The sequence below is a fragment of the Chiloscyllium plagiosum genome, unplaced genomic scaffold, assembly GCF_037043375.1.
Source record: "Chiloscyllium plagiosum isolate Xiang-an unplaced genomic scaffold, Cpla_swu_hap1 HiC_scaffold_38, whole genome shotgun sequence".
Classification (NCBI taxonomy): domain Eukaryota; kingdom Metazoa; phylum Chordata; class Chondrichthyes; order Orectolobiformes; family Hemiscylliidae; genus Chiloscyllium; species Chiloscyllium plagiosum.
The window spans coordinates 19,052,275-19,067,274 of NW_028270176.1; the positions used below are offsets into that span (position 1 = coordinate 19,052,275).

Genomic DNA, 15,000 nt, shown 5'->3' on the forward strand with positions numbered 1-15,000 from the left:
TCACATGCACAAACTCACATACTCACACGCACTCATACACACACATACACACACAGACGTACACACACTCACATACACACATACACAATCACACACACACTCACACACACGCGTACACACAGTCACATACACAAACACACTCACCCACACACGTACACACACTCACACACTCTCACATACACACACACACTCACACACACACTCACACAGACACACGTACACACACACACTCACATGCACACACACTCTCACACACATGTACACACATTCACAAACACTCACGTGCACACACACACACGCACATGCACACACACATACACACACTCACATACACTCACAGACACACACACAGACTCACATGCACACACACAGACACACACATACACTAACACACACACACTTACACACACACACTCACACACACTGACACACACGCACTTTCACAGACACACACTTACACACACTCACACTCACACAACACACATACACACTTACACTCACACACTTACACACACACTCACACAACACACACACACTTACACACATACACACACACTCAAACACACTCACATGCACACATACTCACACACACTCTCACACACACACTCTTACACACACACACACACTCACACATGCACACTCACACACCCACACACTTACACACAAACTCACATTCACACAACACACACACACTCACACACATACTCACACACACTGACACACTCACATGCACACATACTCTCACACACACACTCACACACACACTTACACATTCACACTCACACTCACACAACACACACACCCACTCTCATGCACACCCACACTCACATGCACACACACACTCACACACACACACACTCACACACGCAGAGACACAGACAGACACACACACACTTACACACACTCACACAACACACACACTCACCCACACTCACACACACACAGAGACACACACACAGAGACACACACACTCTTACACTCACACACACACACACTCACACACACAGACACAGACACACATAGACACAAACACACACTCACACACACACACACATACACTCACCCACACACACTCTCACACAAACACTCAGACACACAGACACTCACACGCACTTACACACACAGACACACACATACACTCACCCACACACACTCTCACACAAACACTCAGACTCACACACACACTCTCACACACACACACCCACACGCACTTACACACACAGACACATACATACACTCACCCACACACACTCTCACACAAACACTCAGACTCACACACACTCTCACAGACACACACACAGACACAAACACACACTCACACACACACACACATACACTCACCCACACACACTCACACACACACACACTCACACAGGCACACACACACAGACACACACACTCACACAGACACACACACACAGACACTCACACACAGACACACACTCTCGCACACACATAGACACACTCTCACACACACTCACACACAGACACAGACAGAGACACACACTCACACACACTCTCACACATACACACACACACTTACACACACTCACTCACACAACACACACACACTTACACACACACACTCAAACACACGCACACACACTCTCACACACACACTCACATGCACACACACACTCAAACACACTCTCACACATGCACTCTTACACACACACATGCACATTCACACACCCACACACACACACTCACACAACACACAAACTCACACACATACTCACACACACTGACACACTCACATGCACACACTCACACACACACACTCTCACACACACACTTACACACACACTTACACATTCGCACTCACACTCACATAACACACTCACACTCTCATGCACACACACACTCACCCACACTCACATGCACACACACACTCACACTCACACAACACACACACACTCACCCACACTCACATCCACACACACATTCACACACAGAAGACACACACACTCACACAGAGACACACACACACACTCACACACACACTCTCACACACACTCACTCTCACACACACACTCACACACAGATGCACACACAATCACACACACAGACACACACACACACTCTTACACTCACACACACACACACACTCATACACACACACACACTCTCACACACACACTCATACACACACACTCTCACACTCACAGACACACACACTCATACACACACACACACTCTCACACACACACACTCATACACTCTTACACTCACACACACACAGACACTCTTACACTCACACACACACAGACACTCATACACACACACTCTCACACACACACATACACACACACACACACACACACACACTCTCACACACAGTCTCTGACTGGGGATAGTGGAAGAGTTAGTGAGCGTGTCTCTCTCTCCCTCTCAGTCCCTCCCAGTAGTGTGCTGATCCTTGGCTCTTCCTCCGTGCTTGAGGGGCGCCCTCTGGTCCTGTCCTGTGTCGCCTCCCGCAGTAACCCGGCTGCTCAGCTGCGGTGGTACGGGAATGGGAAGGAGCTGAACGGAGTCGAGCTTTCTCACATGGAGGTAAGTCCAGACACATCCCAGCCTCACCTCACGATGACTTCTCTGACCCTCACACTGCGAGGGGGGACGAGGGGGGACGAGGGGGGCTCAGTTCCCTGCTGCGAGTGCGATGCCTGTGGTTGTCGAACAGCCTTGAGTTCTCAATGTCCTGTCCACCTCCACCCCGTGCCCACACCTCCTGGGGGGGTACCCGACTCCACGTGACTCCCTTCCCATCGGCAGGGCCAGGTCATCGTTGCTGCTGTATGAGGCCCAAATCCGCACAGCAAGATTCCAATCCAGGAGTGAGCGATTGCTCTCTCCCATTGTCCGGGAATTAACTTCACCCCCTCCCCTCCTCCTCCCTGTGGATCCCCCTCGGGGTCACTGATGCCTTGAGTCTTTGGAAGCCATGGTCTAGACTTGTCCTGTCCCCCAGGGGCGGGGTCTGATGACCCCAATGCTCCACGACCCAACGTGCCCGGCTGAACAATCTGGTGTCGTTCTAGACGTTTCCGAGCACTCTCATGGCCAGCTTTCCGCATGGTGTCTGCTGTGGGCTGACGTCAGTGACTTTCATTCCCACAGGGAGATCGAGAAGGAGTGACCACCATGTCCAACGTGACTATCATGACCACGCGGCACGACAATGGGATGACCGTTGTGTGTGAGGCGGTCAATGAGGCTCTCTTCATCAGTCGGAGCGCGAGTGTGGTCATCAGCGTTTACTGTGAGTACACGAGGCCTGAGGCCTGTCTCAGCGTTTACTGTGAGTACACGAGGCCTGAGGCCTGTCTCAGTGTTTACTGTGAGTACACGAGGCCTGAGGCCTGTCTCAGTGTTAACTGTGAGTACATGAGGCCTGAGGCCTGTCTCAGTGTTTACTGTGAGTACACGAGGCCTGAGGTCTGTCTCAGTGTTTACTGTGAGTACACGAGGCCTGAGGCCTGTCTCAGTGTTAACTGTGAGTACATGAGGCCTGAGGCCTGTCTCAGTGTTTACTGTGAGTACATGAGGCCTGAGGCCTGTCTCAGTGTTTACTGTGAGTACACGAGGCCTGAGGCCTGTCTCAGTGTTAACTGTGAGTACACGAGGCCTGAGGCCTGTCTCAGTATTTACTGTGAGTACACGAGGCCTGAGGCCTGTCTCAGTGTTTACTGTGAGTACACGAGGCCTGAGGCCTGTCTCAGTGTTTACTGTGAGTACACGAGGCCTGAGGCCTGTCTCAGTGTTTACTGTGAGTACACGAGGCCTGAGGCCTGTCTCAGTGTTTACTGTGAGTACACAAGGCCTGAGGCCTGTCTCAGTGTTTACTGTGAGTACACGAGGCCTGAGGCCTGTCTCAGTGTTCACTGTGAGTACACGAGGCCTGAGGCCTGTCTCAGTGTTTACTGTGAGTACGCGAGGCCTGAGGCCTGTCTCAGTGCTTACTGTGAGTATGAGAGGCCTGAGGCCTGTCTCAGTGTTTACTGTGAGTACGCGAGGCCTGAGGCCTGTCTCAGTGCTTACTGTGAGTATGAGAGGCCTGAGGCCTGTCTCAGTGTTTACTGTGAGTACACGAGGCCTGAGGCCTGTCTCAGTGTTTACTGTGAGTACACGAGGCCTGAGGCCTGTCTCAGTGTTTACTGTGAGTATGAGAAGCCTGAGGCCTGTCTCAGTGTTTACTATGAGTATGAGAGATCTGAGGCCTGTCTAAATGTTTACTGTGAGTATGAGAGGCCTGTCTCAGTGTTTACTATGAGTATGCAAGCCCTGAGGCCTGTCTCAGTGTTTACTGTGAGTATGAGAGATCTGAGGCCTGTCTAAATGTTTACTGTGAGTATGTGAGGCCTGAGGCCTGTCTCAGTGTTTAATGTGAGTACACGAGGCCTGAGGCCTGTCTCAGTATTTACTGTGAGTATGAGAGGTCTGAGGCCTGTCTAAATGTTTACTGTGAGTATGTGAGGCCTGAGGCCTGTCTCAGTGTTTACTGTGAGTACACGAGGCCTGAGCCCTGTCTCAGTGTTTACTGTGAGTACACGAGGCCTGAGGCCTGTCTCAGTGTTTACTGTGAGTACATGAGGCCTGAGGCCTGTCTCAGTGTTTACTGTGAGTACACGAGTCCTGAGGCCTGTCTCAGTGTTTACTGTGAGTACACGAGGCTGAGGCCTGTCTCAGCGTTTACTGTGAGTACACGAGGCCTGAGGTCTGTCTCAGTGTTTACTGGGAGTATGAGAGGCCTGAGGCCTGTCTCAGTGTTTACTGTGAGTACACGAGGCTGAGGCCTGTCTCAGCGTTTACTGTGAGTACACGAGGCCTGAGGTCTGTCTCAGTGTTTACTGTGAGTACATGAGGCCTGAGGCCTGTCTCAGTGTTTACTGTGAGTACACAAGGCCTGTCTCAGTGTTTACTGGGAGTACGCAAGGCCTGAGGCCTGTCTCAGTATTTAAAGTGAGTACATGTGGCCTGAGGCCTGTCTCAGTGTTTACTGTGAGTACACAAGGCCTGTCTCAGTGTTTACTGGGAGTACGCAAGGCCTGAGGCCTGTCTCAGTGTTCACTGTAAGTACGTGAGGCCTGAGGCCTGTCTCAGTGTTTACTGTGAGTACATGAGGCCTGAGGCCTGTCTCAGTGTTTACTGTGAGTACACAAGGCCTGTCTCAGTGTTTACTGGGAGTACGCAAGGCCTGAGGCCTGTCTCAGTATTTAAAGTGAGTACATGTGGCCTGAGGCCTGTCTCAGTGTTTACTGTGAGTACACAAGGCCTGTCTCAGTGTTTACTGGGAGTACGCAAGGCCTGAGGCCTGTCTCAGTGTTCACTGTAAGTACGTGAGGCCTGAGGCCTGTCTCAGTGTTTACTGTGAGTACGTGAGGCCTGAGGCCTGTCTCAGTGTTTCCTGTGAGTACGCAAGGCCTGAGGCCTGTCTCAGTGTTTACTGTCAGTACGCAAGGCCTGAGACCTGTCTCAGTGTTCACTGTAAGTACGTGAGGCCTGAGGCCTGTCTCAGTGTTTCCTGTGAGTACGTGAGGCCTGAGGCCTGTCTCAGTGTTCACTGTGAGTACGTGAGGCCTGAGGCCTGTCTCAGTGTTTACTGTGAGTATGAGAGGCCTGTCTCAGTGTTTACTATGAGTATGCAAGGCCTGAGGCCTGTCTCAGTGTTTACTGTGAGTATGAGAGGTCTGAGGCCTGTCGAAATGTTTACTGTGAGTATGTGAGGCCTGAGGTCTGTCTCAGTGTTTACTGTGAGTACATGAGGCCTGAGGCCTGTCTCAGTGCTTACTGTGAGTACATGAGGCCTGAGGCCTGTCTCAGTGTTTACTGTGAGTATGTGAGGCCTGAGGCCTGTCTCAGTGTTTACTGTGAGTACATGAGGCCTGAGGCCTGTCTCAGTGCTTACTGTGAGTACATGAGGCCTGAGGCCTGTCTCAGTGTTTACTGTGAGTACACGAGGCATGAGGCCTGTCTCAGTGTTTACTGTGAGTACATGAGGCCTGAGGCCTATCTCAGTGCTTACTGTGAGTACAAGAACCTGAGGCCTGTCTCAGTGTTTACTGTGAGTACACGAGGCCTGAGGCCTGTCTCAGTGTTTACTGTGAGTACATGAGGCCTGAGGCCTGTCTCAGTATTTACTGTGAGTACACAAGGCCTGAGCCCTGTCTCAGTATTTACTGTGAGTACACAAGGCCTGAGGCCTGTCTCAGTGTTTACTGTGAGTACACGAGGCCTGAGGCCTGTCTCAGTATTTACTGTGAGTACACGAGGCTGAGGCCTGTCTCAGTATTTACTGTGAGTACGTGAGGCCTGAGGCCTGTCTCAGTGTTAACTGAGTACGTGAGGCCTGAGGCCTGTCTCAGCGTTTAATGTGAGTACGCAAGGCCTGAGGCCTGTCTCAATATTTACTGTGAGTACACAAGGCCTGAGGCCTGTCTCAGTGTTTACTGTGAGTACACGAGGCCTGAGCCCTGTCTCAGTGTTTACTGTGAGTACACGAGGCCTGAGCCCTGTCTCAGTATTTACTGTGAGTACACGAGGCCTGAGGCCTGTCTCAGTGTTTACTGTGAGTACACGAGGCCTGAGCCCTGTCTCAGTATTTACTGTGAGTACACAAGGCCTGAGGCCTGTTTCAGTGTTTACTGTGAGTACACAAGGCTGAGGCCTGTCTCAGTATTTACTGTGAGTACGTGAGGCCTGAGGCCTGTCTCAGTGTTAACTGAGTACGCGAGGCCTGAGGCCTGTCTCAGCGTTTACTGTGAGTACGCAAGGCCTGAGGCCTGTCTCAATATTTACTGTGAGTACACGAGGCCTGAGCCCTGTCTCAGTATTTACTGTGAGTACGCGAGGCCTGAGGCCTGTCTCAGTGCTTACTGTGAGTACATGAGGCCTGAGGCCTGTCTCAGTGCTTACTGTGAGTACATGAGGCCTGAGGCCTGTCTCAGTGCTTACTGTGAGTACACGAGGCCTGAGCCCTGTCTCAGTATTTACTGTGAGTACACGAGGCCTGAGGCCTGTCTCAGTGTTAACTGTGAGTACACGAGGCCTGAGGCCTGCCTCAGTGTTTACTGTGAGTACATGAGGCCTGAGGCCTGTCTCAGTGTTAACTGTGAGTACGCGAGGCCTGAGGCCTGTCTCAGCGTTCACTGTGAGTACGCAAGGCCTGAGGCCTGTCTCAATGTTTACTGTGAGTACACGAGGCCTGAGGTCTGTCTCAGTGTTTACTGGGAGTACGCAAGGCCTGAGGCCTGTCTCAGTGTTAACTGTGAGTACGCTTGGCCTGAGGCCTGTCTCAGCGTTTACTGTGAGTACGCAAGGCCTGAGGCCTGTCTCAGTGTTAACTGTGAGTACGCTTGGCCTGAGGCCTGTCTCAGCGTTTACTGTGAGTACGCAAGGCCTGAGGCCTGTCTCAGTATTTACTGTGAGTACACGAGGCCTGAGGTCTGTCTCAGTATTTACTGTGAGTATGAGAGGCCTGAGGCCTGTCTCAGCGTTTACTGTGAGTACGCAAGGCCTGAGGCCTGTCTCAGTATTTACTGTGAGTACACGAGGCCTGAGGTCTGTCTCAGTATTTACTGTGAGTATGAGAGGCCTGAGGCCTGTTTCAGTGTTAACTGTCAGTACACAAGGCCTGAGGCCTGTCTCAGTGTTTACTGTGAGTACACGAGGCCTGAGCCCTGTCTCAGTATTTACTGTGAGTACACAAGGCCTGAGGCCTGTCTCAGTGTTTACTGTGAGTACATGTGGCCTGAGGCCTGTCTCAGTGTTTACTGTGAGTACGCAAGGCCTGAGGCCTGTGTCAATGTTTACTGTGAGTATGAGAGGCCTGAGGCCTATCTCAGTGTTTACTGTGAGTACATGAGGCCTGAGGCCTGTCTCAGTGTTTACTGTGAGTACACGAGGCCTGAGGCCTATCTCAGTGCTTACTGTGAGTACATGAGGCCTGAGGCCTGTCTCAGTGTTTACTGTGAGTACACGAGGCCTGAGCCCTGTCTCAGTATTTACTGTGAGTACACAAGGCCTGAGGCCTGTCTCAGTGTTTACTGTGAGTACACGAGGCCTGAGGCCTGTCTCAGTGCTTACTGTGAGTACATGAGGCCTGAGGCCTGTCTCAGTGTTTACTGTGAGTACACGAGGCCTGAGCCCTGTCTCAGTATTTACTGTGAGTACACGAGGCCTGAGGCCTGTCTCAGTGCTTACTGTGAGTACATGAGGCCTGAGGCCTGTCTCAGTATTTACTGTGAGTACACAAGGCCTGAGCCCTGTCTCAGTATTTACTCTGCGTACACAAGGCCTGAGGCCTGTCTCAGTGTTTACTGTGAGTACACGAGGCTGAGGCCTGTCTCAGTATTTACTGTGAGTACGTGAGGCCTGAGGCCTGTCTCAGTGTTAACTGAGTACGCGAGGCCTGAGGCCTGTCTCAGCGTTTACTGTGAGTGCACGAGGCCTGAGACCTGTCTCAATATTTACTGTGAGTACACGAGTCCTGAGGTCTGTCTCAGTGTTTACTGGGAGTATGAGAGGCCTGAGGCCTGTCTCAGTGTTTACTGTCAGTACACAAGGCCTGAGGCCTGTCTCAGTGTTTACTGTGAGTACACGAGGCCTGAGCCCTGTCTCAGTATTTACTGTGAGTACATGAGGCCTGAGGCCTGTCTCAGTGCTTACTGTGAGTACATGAGGCCTGAGGCCTGTCTCAGTGTTTACTGTGAGTACATGAGGCCTGAGGTCTGTCTCAGTGTTTACTGTCAGTACACAAGGCCTGAGGCCTGTCTCAGTGTTTACTGTGAGTACACGAGGCCTGAGCCCTGTCTCAGTATTTACTGTGAGTACATGAGGCCTGAGGCCTGTCTCAGTGCTTACTGTGAGTACATGAGGCCTGAGGCCTGTCTCAGTGTTTACTGTGAGTACATGAGGCCTGAGGCCTGTCTCAGTGTTTACTGTGAATATACGAGGCCTGAAGCCTGTCTCAGTGCTTACTGTGAGTAAATGAGACCTGAGGCCTGTCTTAGTGTTTACTGTGAGTACACGAGGCCTGAGCCCTGTCTCAGTATTTACTGTGAGTACGTGAGGCCTGAGGCCTGTCTCAGTGTTCACTGTGAGTACGTGAGGCCTGAGGCCTGTCTCAGTGTTAACTGTGAGTACACGAGGCCTGAGGCCTGTCTCAGTGTTTACTGTGAGTACACGAGGCCTGAGGCCTGCCTCAGTGTTTACTGTGAGTACACAAGGCCTGAGGCCTGTCTCAGTGTTAACTGTGAGTACGCAAGGCCTGAGGCCTGTCTCAGCGTTCACTGTGAGTACGCAAGGCCTGAGGCCTGTCTCAATGTTTACTGTGAGTACACGAGGCCTGAGGTCTGTCTCAGTGTTTACTGGGAGTATGAGAGGCCTGAGGCCTATCTCATTGTTTACTGTGAGTACGCAAGGCCTGATGCCTGTCTCAGTGTTTACTGTGAGTACGCAAGGCCTGAGGCCTGTCTCAGTGTTTACTGTGAGTACGCTAGGCCTGAGGCCTGTCTCAGCGTTCACTGTGAGTACGCAAGGCCTGAGGCCTGTCTCAGTGTTTACTGTCAGTACACAAGGCCTGAGGCCTGTCTCAGTGTTAACTGTGAGTAGGCGAGGCCTGAGGCCTGTCTCAGTTTTAACTGTGAGTATGAGAGGCCTGAGGCCTGTCTCAGTGTTTACTGTGAGTACATGTGGCCTGAGGCCTGTCTCAGTGTTTACTGTGAGTACGCAAGGCCTGAGGCCTGTGTCAGTGTTCACTGTGAGTATGTGAGGCCTGAGGCCTGTCTCAGTGTTTACTGTGAGTACGCGAGGCCTGAGGCCTGTCTCAGTGTTTACTGTGGGAACGCAAGGCCTGAGGCCTGTCTCAGTGTTAACTGTGAGTACGCAAGGCCTGAGGCCTGTCTCAGTGTTTACTGTCAGTACACGAGGCCTGAGGCCTGTCTTAGTGTTTACTGTCACTACACGAGGTCTGAGGCCTGTCTCAGTGTTCACTGTGAGTACACGAGGCCTGAGGCCTGTCTCAGTGTTTACTGTGAGTATGAGAGGCCTGAGGCCTGTCGCAGTGTTTACTGTGAGTATGAGAGGCCTGAGGCCTGTCTCAGTGTTTACTATGAGTATGCAAGGCCTGAGGCCTGGCTCTTTGTTTACTGTGAGTATGAGAGGTCTGAGGCCTGTCTAAATGTTTACTGTGAGTATGCGAGGCCTGAGGTCTGTCTCAGTGTTTACTGTGAGTACATGAGGCCTGAGGCCTGTCTCAGTGTTTACTGTGAGTACACGAGGCTGAGGCCTGTCTCAGTATTTACTGTGAGTACACAAGGCCTGAGGCCTGTCTCAGTGTTTACTGTGAGTACACGAGGCTGAGGCCTGTCTCAGTATTTACTGTGAGTACACGAGGCTGAGGCCTGTCTCAGTATTTACTGTGAGTACACAAGGCCTGAGGCCTGTCTCAGTGTTTATTGTGAGTACACGAGGCTGAGGCCTGTCTCAGTATTTACTGTGAGTACGTGAGGCCTGAGGCCTGTCTCAGTGTTCACTGTGAGCACACAAGACCTGAGGCCTGAGGCCTGTCTCAGTGTTCACTGTGAGCACACAAGGCCTGAGGCCTGAGGCCTAGCTCAGTGTTCACTGTGAGCACACAAGGCCTGAGGTTTAGCTCAGTGTTCACTGTGAGCACACAAGGCCTGAGGCCTGAGGCCTAGTTCAGTGTGCACTGTGAGCACACAAGGCCTGAGGCCTAATTCAGTGTTCACTGTGAGCACACAAGGCCTGAGGCCTAGCTCAATGTTCACTATGAGCACTAGAGGCCTCAGGCTTGAACACACATCAGGATTTTGTTTCTGAAGGGTATGGACATTCATATATTGCTGAACATAGACTGCTTGTTGTTCTGTGTGATTGTGGTTTGGCAGAAACCTGGAAGCTCACCTCCTCTCCAGAGTAAACCGTGTCGCTGGTATTTCCGCGAGGTCATTGGGAAATGTGGCCCGAATTATTGAGGCCCATGTTTCACAACAAAAGGCCATTGGGTCTGATCTGCCTCCATTACTGTCTGACTATTCACAACATCATCAATTCACACCAGGTTTCAGAGACAGGAAGGACTCTCCGACTTCTCCCAAGTGACAGAGAATAGGATAGACTCACACACACACACACTCACACACACACACACACACACACACACTCATACGCACACACACACACACACACTCACACACACACACACTCACACACACACACACTCATACGCACACACTCACACACACACACTCACACACACACACACACACACTCATACGCACACACTCACACACACACGCTCATACACACACTCACACACACACACTCACACTCACACACACACTCACACACTCACACACACACACTCATACACACACACTCACACACTCACACTCACACACACACACACACTCATACACACACACATACGCACACACTCACACACATACTCACACACACACTCATACGCACACACTCACACACACACTCATACTCACACACACACACACTCACACACACACTCATACGCACACACTCACACACACACACTCACACACACACACACTCACACACACACTCATACACTCGCACACACACACTCATACACACACTCACACACACACTCACACACACACACTCACACACACACACTCACACACACACACACACTCATACGCACACACTCACACACTCACACTCACATACACACACACTCATACGCACTCACTCACACACAGACACACACTCACACACACACACACTCACACACTCATACACACACACTCACACATACACACACTCATACACACACACTCACACTCACACTCACACACACACACTCATACACACTCACACACACTCACACACACACACACTCACACTCATACACACACACTCACACTCACACACACACTCACACTCACACACGCACTCACACACACACTCATACACACGCACTCACTCACACACACACACACTCACACTCATACACACACACTCACACTCACACACACACTCACACACACGCACACACACACTCATACACACACACTCACACTCACACACACTCACACACTCACACACTCATACACACACACTCACACACACACACTCACACTCATACACACACACTCACTCACACACACTCACACTCATACACACACACTCACTCACACACACACACTCATACGCACACACTCATACGCACACATTCACACACACACACACACTCACACACACACACTCACACACACACACTCACACACTCATACACACACTCTCACACACTCACACACACACTCATACACACACTCTCACACACTCACACACACACTCATATACACACATACACACACAATCATACACACACACACACTCATACACACACACACTCACACACTCATACACACACACACACACTCATACACACACACACACTCACACACATACACTCACACACACACTCACACTCATACACACACTCACACACTCATACACACACACACACTCATACACACACACTCACTCATACACACACACTCACACACACTCATACACACACACACACTCACACACACACACACTCACTCATACACACACACTCACACACACACACATACACTCACACACACACTCACACTCATACACACACTCACACTCACACACACTCACACACTCATACACACACACTCACACACACACACACTCACACTCACACACACACGCGCACACACACATACTCACACACTCATACACACACACTCACACTCACACTCACACACACACTCACACTCACATACACACTCACACACTCATACACACACACTCACACACACTCACACTCACACACACTCACACACTCATACACACAAACTCACACACACACACACACTCACACCCTCATACACTCACACACTCACATTCACACTCACACACACTAATACACACACATACACACACACACTCATACACACACACACACACTCATACACACACACTCACACACTCATACACACACACTCACACACACACACTCATACACACACTCTCACACACTCATACACACACTCATACACACACACTCACACACACACTCACACACTCACACACACACACTCACACTCACACACACACACTCACACACCCATATACACACACACACTCACACACACACTCACAAACACACACACACACTCATATACACACACACTCTCTCACACACACACACTCACACACACCACACACTCATACACTCACACCCACACACTCACACACTCATACACACACACACTCTCACACCCACACACTCACAGACACACACACAGACGCACACACACAGACACACACACACACTCACACAGACACACACACAGACACACACACACACAGACACACACACAGACACACACACACACAGACACACACAGACACACACTCAGACCCAATTCCAGGGAGACAGGGAATCTGACAGAGGGTTGGGATGGAGGGAAGTGGGTGGGAGTGAAACCCCAGCTCATCCCCAGTCCAGGTTCCTGTAGTGAGTGCGACGGGGCCTCTGGTTAACTGGGGATAGCAGGGGGTAGTTCAGGAGGCTGCCCTGATGGCCTGGGGAGTGGGGGTGAGAGGGTGAGGGGGTGGGGAAGGTAAACCACCTCCTGTCCCGTCCCCCCACCCCGAGGGGCATTCCCCATCGCCCGGGGAGGGGGGAACCGGGAATGTAAGACACACAATGCTGACCCTGGCTCTTTTCTTCCGTTCCCCTCCCCCCCGCCGCCCCCCGCCCCGTCTCTGACAGACCCCCCGGAGAGGATCTGGATTCAGGGCCCCCCCCAGGACAGCTCCTTCCTGACAGGCTCTGAGGTGACTCTCTCCTGTTTCACAAGCGGAGGGAACCCACCCGCCCAGCTCCTCTGGAGAAAGGTAAGGATGTGCCTCATTGTTACCCCCCCCCGGACCCCCTAAACCCACCCCCCAGACACCCCCGGACCCCCGAGACAGCCCCCAGACAGCCCCTTCCCAGACACCCCCACCCCAGACACCCCCACCCCAGACAGCACCACCCCCCAGACACCCCCTAAACCCACCCCCCAGACACCCCCGGACCCCCGAGACAGCCCCCAGACAGCCCCTTCCCAGACACCCCCACCCCAGACACCCCCACCCCAGACAGCACCACCCCCCAGACACCCCCTAAACCCACCCCCCAGACACCCCGGGACTCCCGAGACAGCCCCCAGACAGCCCCACCCCAGACAGCACCACCCCCCAGACACCCCCTAAACCCACCCCCCAGACACCCCCGGACCCCCGAGACAGCCCCCAGACAGCCCCACCGCAGACAGCACCACGCCCCAGACACCCCCTAAACCCACCCCCCAGACACCCCCCGACCCCTGAGACAGCCCCCAGACAGCCCCACCCCAGGCAGCCCCACCCCCCCAGACACCCCCAAACCCCACCCCCAGACGCACCCCCAAACCCAACCCCCAGACACCCCCAAACCCCACCCCCAGACACCCACAAACCCCACTCCCAGGGACCCCCCAGACACACCCCAAACCCCACCCCCCAGACACACCCCAAACCCCACCCCCCAGATACCCCCAACCCAGACACACCCCCACCCCCCAAACACCCCCTCCCCCTGTCCCCCCCATATCCCCTTCCCCAGCCAAACTCCCTCCTCTGCCTCCAACGCCACACTCCCCACCCCCACCAACTTCCCCCTCCCTCCCCCATCTTCCCCCTCCCCCGTCTTTCCCCTCCCCCGTCTTCCCCCTCCCCCATCCTCCCCCCCTCCATCTTCCCCTTTCCCCCGGCTCCCCCACTGGGAAGCTCTCGTCTGGTTCAGCCCCTCACCATCCGCACCGACCCCTCCCCCCCCTCACTGGATATACAATTGGCTCAAAGGTGGTGGTGGAGGGTTGTTTTTCAGACTGGAGGCCTGTGACCAGTGGAGTGCCACAAGGATCGGTGCTG

General features: G+C 52.6%; 1 protein-coding gene across 1 annotated transcript in view; it reads left to right on the top strand.

Annotated features, from left to right (window-relative positions):
* Positions 1–15,000, top strand: part of nphs1 (NPHS1 adhesion molecule, nephrin) — a gene marked incomplete at its 5' end in the record, with an annotated part of 175,783 nt that overhangs the window by 27,496 nt on the left and 133,287 nt on the right. Inside the window, 3 exons of the mRNA XM_087980827.1 lie at positions 2,396–2,553; positions 3,121–3,262; positions 13,817–13,941. Of these exons, the coding sequence (XP_087836953.1) occupies positions 2,396–2,553; positions 3,121–3,262; positions 13,817–13,941 (425 nt within the window). The remainder of the gene's footprint in view (positions 1–2,395; positions 2,554–3,120; positions 3,263–13,816; positions 13,942–15,000) is intronic.